This window comes from Poecilia reticulata, unplaced genomic scaffold, assembly GCF_000633615.1.
Source record: "Poecilia reticulata strain Guanapo unplaced genomic scaffold, Guppy_female_1.0+MT scaffold_212, whole genome shotgun sequence".
Lineage (NCBI taxonomy): Eukaryota > Metazoa > Chordata > Actinopteri > Cyprinodontiformes > Poeciliidae > Poecilia > Poecilia reticulata.
Genome location: NW_007615022.1, coordinates 20,175 through 28,108, shown reverse-complemented (window position 1 = coordinate 28,108; position 7,934 = coordinate 20,175). Strand labels below are relative to the sequence as shown.

Genomic DNA, 7,934 nt, shown 5'->3' with positions numbered 1-7,934 from the left:
TCCTCCCTTAAAGCAACGTTGACTCCTCCCTTAAATCTGCGTTGACTCCTCCCTTAAAGCAACGTTGACTCCTCCCTTAAATCTGCGTTGACTCCTCCCTTAAAGCAACATTGACTCCTCCCTTAAAGCAACATTGACTCCTCCCTTAAAGCAACGTTGACTCCTCCCTTAAAGCTGCGTTGACTCCTCCCTTAAAGCTGCGTTGACTCCTCCCTTAAAGCAACGTTGACTCCTCCCTTAAAGCTGCATTGACTCCTCCCTTAAAGCTGCGTTGACTCCTCCCTGAAGGGAACCCCCCCTAATCAGACTAAACGCCTTTGGGTAACTGATAGATTGGAGACGTCAGGCTTTAATCGATCCATCTTGTGTGGAGCTGAAAGCTGCTCTGCAGTGTGTGAAACCTGAAACGCCTTGACCCAGGTTCTGTTGGGAAATGTTCTGATCCATTAACCGGGCAGGGAGAAGCTGTTCCTCTGTTTGAGTGGAACATAACAGGATAAAGCTTGCAGGGCTGGGTCCGGTTTCTCAGTGTGTCTGTCTGAACTTCCTTCAGATCCCTGCAACTTCCAGACCTGCAGAGCCCATCTGGACCAGAGCTGCAGCTTCCTGTGGAGCCGCAGGTGGAGGCGAGGTAGAAGTCCTTCTAGCCTGATTTGTGATGGAGCCTCCAGCTCTTGTCCTCCATCTGATCTGATCGACACACAGCTGTTATCCTGCTGTTATTCACAGAAATATGTTTGAATTTGGAGAAATATTCTTTGACAGTGCATGATACAACAATGAAGAGCTGTTTGAGAGGCAGGTCTGAATTTGGGGGCGTTCTGGTCTGCCCCCTTGTAGATGCTTACAAGTGACTCAGACTGCATCGTTCCCTCCAGCTCGGTTCAGTCCACTTCAATCCAACTCCAGTCCCAGTTGTCCGGTTCGGTTGGTCCGGTGCGCCTACTAGCCTCAGTCTGGATTCAGCTGAAATGACTCTGGTGCAGTTGAAATTCGTACCCCAAGCGGACCAGAGACCGCTCTAAAAGCAGGACATGGACTACAGCGCAGGGAATTCTGGGTAAATACAACCAAAACAAAGACGTGCTAGATTAGACTCACGAGGAGGGGAACAGGTTGGTTTGACTCAGAGCAGAGAGAGAGAACCACAGCAGCTGGAGGTGGAGCAGATGATGATGTTTTGGTCCCAATAGAACCGGGTCTACCGGACCATCAGGAGGAAAACATCCTGAAACCAGAGAACTGTCCCAGACAGGCCTAGAAAAACCTATTGGGGAAGAAATCTCGGTGTAATTTTCCTGTTACTGGCAGGAGAAACGTAGCATTGCTTCAGTGTCTGCAGAAGGTCTGAGTGAACCCAGCAGTCCAGAGAACCAGCAATTTCAAATTGACCTGAATGTAGCGACGGTGTGATGAAGCTGTGATGACACCTTCTTAACCCGAGAGGTTCCTCTAAGGTGTTAAAAGGACCTTAATGTGTTTGCTCAGCATTTCATGCCGTTTTAGCACCAGGGCAGCTTCGGCTCACACTCAGAGCCTCCTGACCTCGGCTTCCAGACACGGAGCAGCCTCCAGCAGGACGGCCAGCGCGGCCTGCCGCTTCCTGACTCCCACTCTGCTGCTCCACACACAGCAGATAATAGACCAGAGCTGCAGCCCTACACACACGCACACACACACTCCATCCACCGGCAGTGGTGAGGAGCGTGGGCAGCCAACACACACCACCATACTCGACAAGCAGCATGTGGGAGGAAAACACACACTTCATCTCTTTTCATGGTGGGAACCAGGAATCCGTGTCCTGACTGTTTACGCCGAGGAGCACGCGCTCCGGTCGCCATGACAACAACACGCAGCAAAACACAATCTGTTTGATGTCAGACATCCAGCCCAGGCCCACTCACCCCAGCGTCGTCATGGTGACGATGGTGTACCAGAAGGAGGCTGGGATGGAGGTGAAGGTGGAGCCCTTGGTGCCCTTCTCGGCGTAGAACATGACGGTGGCGAAGATGATGATGGCCATGGTGAGGGAGAAGAGCAGGAAGCCCAGCTCTGAGGCGCAGCTCTTCAGCGTGTAGCCCAGGATGCGAAGTCCCTGCGAGTGCCGTGAGAACTTGAAGATCCGGAAAACCCGGAAGACCCGCAGGGTGACGAAGGCGCCGCTCACGTCCTCGTTCTCGGGCATCACCAGGCCGATGTAGTAGGGCATGATGGCCACCACGTCGATCACCGACATCACTGAGCGCATGAACTTGCAGCGGCTGGGCGCGGCAAAGAGGCGCATCAGGTACTCGAAGGTGAAGATGAGAACGCAGGCCGTGTCCATGCAGAAGAAGGCCAGCTGGTACTTCTCGCCACAGGGCAGGTCCTTCACACTACCCTTGGGCGGTCGGCAGGGCACCGTCTCCACCACGTTGGCGATGACCGACACGGCGATGAAGAAGCCGGTGACGTAGTAGAAGACCAGCGCCATGGTGGAGGTGTGCGGGTTCTCGAAGGCGCGCCACAGGCGCTCCCTGGAGGTGCTGTGGGGGGGCAGCGGGGCGTCGGTCGCCTCGTTGGCCTCTGTGTCCTCCGCCAGCCGCTCCTGGTTCTCCTTCTTCCTGTCCCGGTATTCCTTCAGGAGGAGAAGAAGAACATCAACTGGGCTGAACACAGCTGAGTCTGAATTCATATTTCTGCATCAAACTGAGGAAGAAATAAAGAACCATCCTCCATTAAAGCCTCTCTGGACCCAGAAGACCCGTTTAGGTCTCATTAACAGAAATCAGAGAGAACAGTTGGACAGCTCTCCACAATCAGACTGCAGCTCATGATGGAGGAGGGGCTGCTTAGAAACCCCCACAGATCCATCAGGTTGTTTCCTCTCTGCTCGTTTGGCTGATGAAGCTCTTCTCCACAGAGACTTAATGAGTTCAGCTACACAACGTCCAACATTAATGCTGAGCATTAGCAGGAAATAAAAACTTGAAGCTACCGTAAGCACACCGCCATGATGCAGGCATTACCAGCCAATCAGGAGGCGCCGCAGAGCAGAGAGGTCATAAAGAAGGAAACTGCAGCATTCCTGATTTAGACGCTCTGTGATGCGGGGGGAAGGGGGAGTTCCTCCTTAGATTAACTGGTTAGAAAGACTCAAAGAGCAATCTGCTCCGTGACTCATCTGGGGGTTCTGGTTCTGCCAGCAGGGTTAATGCCCGCTGCAGCAGGAGGAGCAGCTCCAGACCTACCTCCATGCAGCAATCCCCGATGATCTCTGGCACGATGCCGTAGAAGGCCAGCTCCTCGTCAAACGCCTGGATGCACTCGTGTCGGGGGTAGTGCAGCTTCCCAGTCCGGTAGAAGTTCAGGATGTGCCGGAACATCTCTGGGTCTCTGTCGAAGAAATACTCCTGGGTTTCCTCGTTGAAGAAGAACTCCTTTTCCGAGGAACCCAGCAGCGTGTCGGGATAGCGGTCCAGAGTGTTCTTCCACGTCTGCAGGGACCGAGAACAACGCAGGACATGATCACAAACTGAAGGAAGAGGCTCATGGTTTGTTAGCAGCCAGCTGGGTTCTGCTCCAGAACACAAGTTGAACGGTTCTGCTGCTGGTTCTGCTGCTGGTTTGAAGACACTCCTGCAGAACCAGGAGCAGAGCCGCAGCTCTGTGGCAGCGGTTCTGGCAGTGGTTCTGGAGATGACACCACTTGGACAGTGGAGAGTCCACAGTAACCCTTCAGCCTCATTTAGGAAGATTCAGAAATGTCTGGACCGGTCCAAAAGGAGGAATCTGCTGGTGGTCCAGATGAGAACCAGTCCTGACGTTTGGCCCGGTTAGCCCATAAACCGAACACATCAGGCTTCCAGAACCCAAACTGTTTTTAGAACCTGACCAGAACCTGACTGCAAACACACCAATTAAAGGTTAAAGACCAGCAGCAGGTCCAGAGCGGGAGTCATCATCACACCAGAACCTGGGTGCGGACAGAGACGGTGAACCGGCACCAGGCGGACCAGCCCGATCCGGTTCCAACCGGACTCCTCCCTCTTCCTGCTGGGATGGGTTCTGCTAACTGAACCCAGAAACCAACATTAAAAGTGGAACTGAACCAGAACCTCTGGAATCACTGGTTCTGGTTCTGTCAGAAGCTCCAGCTTCTCCTCATCCTCAGGCTGGAGTTCTGCAGAGGCCCGGTACCGATCCATTCATTGGTCCAGCTTTTGGAGCAGGGATGCATCTAAATGCTGCAGGACAGAAGCTCTGGACCGGACCAGGGTCCAGATCCTGGACCTGCTGGTGGTTTTAACCACTTACTGGTTCTGAAACTGGATCGTTGCTCTGTTTCTCACCGTTTGATGTTCACAGAGAGCGAGAAACGGGGCAGAATGTTAGCAGAACTGGTTCTACAGAGAACCGGATGGTTAGAAGACTTTCTGGTCTTCATGCAGCAGAACCCGATCAGAGAAGCAGAACCCGATCAGAGAAGCAGAACCCGATCAGAGAAGCAGAACCCGATCAGAGAAGCAGAACCCGATCAGAGAAGCAGAACCCGATGAGAATGAATGAGGAACTAATGGATACTTTGGCACCAATGTCTTTAGACCTGTTGATGCTGCAGTCGGGACGGACTGGCTGACTGGACCTGCTGTGACTCAGCAGACCCAAACCTTCCCAGGTCAGAAAGGAAATGGACCGTTTGTCTTTCTTTAAGCCAGCTGGCCACAGAAACGAGTTGGAGAAAAGAACTACGTCTGTCAGAGTCTCATGACAAACATTTAATCCTGAAGATGGAGGCCGACTGCAGATTGGGTCATATCTGGCGCCTCCCCGGTACCAACGAGCTGGAACCAGTTTGTAGGTTTTCCTGGGACTTGTTCAGACTGAACTACTGAGATGGAACCAGTTTCTGGAGTCAGTCTCCAGTTTTTCTGAACTTCCCAGAATGAATTTGCGATGGTTCAGTCCAGCCGTTTCACAAGTTTCTGTGATTCAGCTGATTTTTTAGAGCTGAAACCAAAAGCTGAGTCTGCAGCTTATTGACAGGAAACATCTCTGCTCCATGACTCCTGCCTAACCCTAACCCTAACCCAACAGTTTGGAGTTATTATGCAGAATATTTTCATCAGCTGGAGCATGCTCAGTACACGGCAGCACCCACCTGGAAGCGGACGCCGCTCACGTTGACGTACAGGATCTCGTCGGATCGGGATGAGTTGTCCACCGGCGGTTTGGGCATCGTCTTCTTGGCCAGCGGCAGCCAGCCCACYGCCGCCGCCCGCGCAAACGGCAGCCACGTGGCTACGCCAGCTGCCATCTTGCATCAGAGCGTTTCACGGGAGGAGGAGTCTAGAGGCGTCAGGGGGCGGGGCTAATGGCGTTAGGTAGGAGGCCTAGTTAAAGCAGGGCTCACTGCTCCACCTGATCTGACTTCATGGTCTGGTCTGGGCTGCGAGAGGCGAGTGGGTTGGACATGTTGAGTGGGGAGGGAGGGGTCAGAGGTCAGGAAGGAGTCAAGCCATGAAAAAGGCCCAGATGGAGCAGGAAGACCTGGCAGGTGAACTTCCTGTTTTCAGCTCCTCAGGGTGAAAACGGCGTGATTTCATCCAACAGGCTCTTTATTAAAGCTGAAGCCGCCGAGTCAAACAATAATAATAAAGTTTAATATCGTTGTTTATTTCTGCAGGGATGTGGAAGAAGAGCAAATAAATCCAGGAGTGATGAAGAGCGTCTCCGCCTCCTGCGCCACTCTTATTAAAGGACGATGATGAGGGTGATGAGGATGCAGTGCTCACGGTTCTGCCGTCCTCGGCTCCGTCTCTCCGTCCCCCAAACGAAGGCCAGAGGAGGCGCTGCGCTGCGTGTCCATGTAAGGCCGTCCTGTCAGGAAACACAAACACATCAGAGCCGGAGTCAGACGCAAAGCAGGAGGGAAAACCACGGAAACCCGGAGGACAGGGAAGCCTGGAGGTTCAGGCAGGAAACAGAAGAGCAGCTAAGGGAATCTGACCGGTGGACAGACTTGGAATAAAAACAGATTAAAGAAATCAGGAAGAATGAAAGAACCAAAATCCACAAAGAGTAAAGAAAATAGGAACATAAACAAAATGATTTATTAAAACTGGCAAAATTCAAAAAGGTTTCCTTATCAGCAGCTGTTTACAGGATGAGCTGTCACAGGCAGAACTGAAGAGGCGGGGCTAAGAGCCTCTGTCTGGAGAAAGGGGCGGGGCTAACACCCTCTGGACAATGGGGCGGGTAAAGGTCAGGGTTAGGCTGTAGAAATGAATGGAAGTCAAAGGAAAGTCCCCACAAAGATAGCCATGCAAACGCGCGCACGTGTGTGTGTGTGTGTGTGTGTGTGTGTGTGTGTGTTGGCTGGTTTCTTTCTCAGCAGCTGACAAAGAGTTCGGTCACACAGATTAGTAGCGGATCTATGTGAGAGAGGGTCTGGTGTTGTACCCTCAGCCCGGTTCTGCTCTGGTTCTGACCCAGTTCTGCATGATCTATCTTCAGAGGTTCTGCAGAACCGGGTCAGATCCTGACCTTTTACCCGGTCAAACTGTGCAAGTTGAGGTCCAAAGAACAGAGCGACCCGCGGATCAGGAACCAGTTCTGATGTGATCTGATCAATACCTGGAAAACGTTTCCGATACCGATCAATTCCTCTGACCAGATGGTCATTCCAGGTCCAGATGTTCCAGTTCTCCTGAAATATCTGGAGTTAAGGCCCTGGCCTGGAATAAACCTGGAATAAACCTGGAATACCTGCTGCTTTACAATAAATCTGTCATTAAACATTTATCCCTGGAAGCTTCCAGACCCTCAGAGGTCAGAGCTGCTGATGCTTCAGCAGGAAGGTCGTCTTCCCCAGCTTCACACCGTCTGATCCGGAGCCCGGTTCTGATCCAGACAGACATCTGAGCCCGGCCACACCCAGAGGGAGAGCGGCGCTGCTGGAGTGAAACCATTAGCCGAGCTTCAGCGAGTCGCAGTTTACCGCAGGAGAACCGAGGGAGAGGAACCTCAGAGCTGCAGCAGCTCCTGGAGGAACACGGTTAAACTCAGACGCTCTGCTGTCCGGGTTCTGATCGGTTCCGGATCGGGATCGAGGCCGTTCCTCTGGCAGCAACCTGAGGCTGCAGCGGGTCAGAGACACATTCAGGTCCGAACATGGAAACCAGAGCAGGATGAGCTGCTGCAGCTTCAGGAGGCAGAAACCAGACAGAGCAAAATAACCAGCAGACACGGTCCAAACCCGCTTCCAGGCGGAACCACAGACCAGGTCCAACACACCCCGACCGCCCCGCCCTGCTGATGACCCGGCTACATGCCTAGGGGCCGCTGGACCCTGCAGAACCTCAGAGGGTTTCCGTTCTGACCAGCTCCTGAGCCCGGTTCTGCTTTTCTGGTACAGTTTGGGTTTTAATTTGCTTCCCAGACGCTGAGATCGATATCAGTTTATTTTTAGATCATTCTTCGTTAGGAGCAGCGGTATCAGGCGCTACAGAACCAGAACCTTTGGATCAGCAGCGTGGAAATGTTTCTACAGGAGACAATTAAATCTCATGTGGACATGATCATGTTTGCTGTTTGAAAAACAATGTTGGCCTCTGGAAAAGTCAACATGGCGGCCATTTTTCAAAATGTCTGCCATGGTCATCCAGGAAATGTCATTTTCATGCTAAATTTGCTAATTATCTGACAAATACTTTGGGTGTTAAGTCATACATAACTGAACATGTAGAAGTCATATTTCCTATCATTTCTTATTTTTCACTATGGCCTCCCTGGTTGTCATGAAACAGGATTTTGTGTTTGGTGTCAAATCACAGCCTATAAATTTTGAACCTTGAAAACCGATGGTTTAACTAACTGGCTTCAAATATTAAAAACGGCGGCCATCTTGACAGAAAGTGAACTTCCAGAAGAACCCAAAGAGTGGAACCTTC

The 7,934-nt window shown here is 52.0% G+C and overlaps 1 protein-coding gene across 2 annotated transcripts in view; it reads right to left on the bottom strand.

Annotated features, from left to right (window-relative positions):
* Positions 1-1,146: 1,146 nt before the first annotated feature.
* Positions 1,147-7,934, bottom strand: part of kcnd1 (potassium voltage-gated channel, Shal-related subfamily, member 1) — a 24,089-nt gene continuing 17,301 nt past the window's right edge. For both annotated transcript variants that reach the window (XM_008402291.2, XM_017303218.1), the window contains exons 2-4: positions 5,144-5,862; positions 3,234-3,479; positions 1,147-2,620 (exon numbers count right to left, since the gene is read on the bottom strand). In XM_008402291.2, coding sequence (XP_008400513.1) covers positions 1,904-2,620; positions 3,234-3,479; positions 5,144-5,299 — 1,119 coding nt within the window. In that variant the 5' untranslated portion in view covers positions 5,300-5,862 and the 3' untranslated portion in view covers positions 1,147-1,903. The remainder of the gene's footprint in view (positions 2,621-3,233; positions 3,480-5,143; positions 5,863-7,934) is intronic.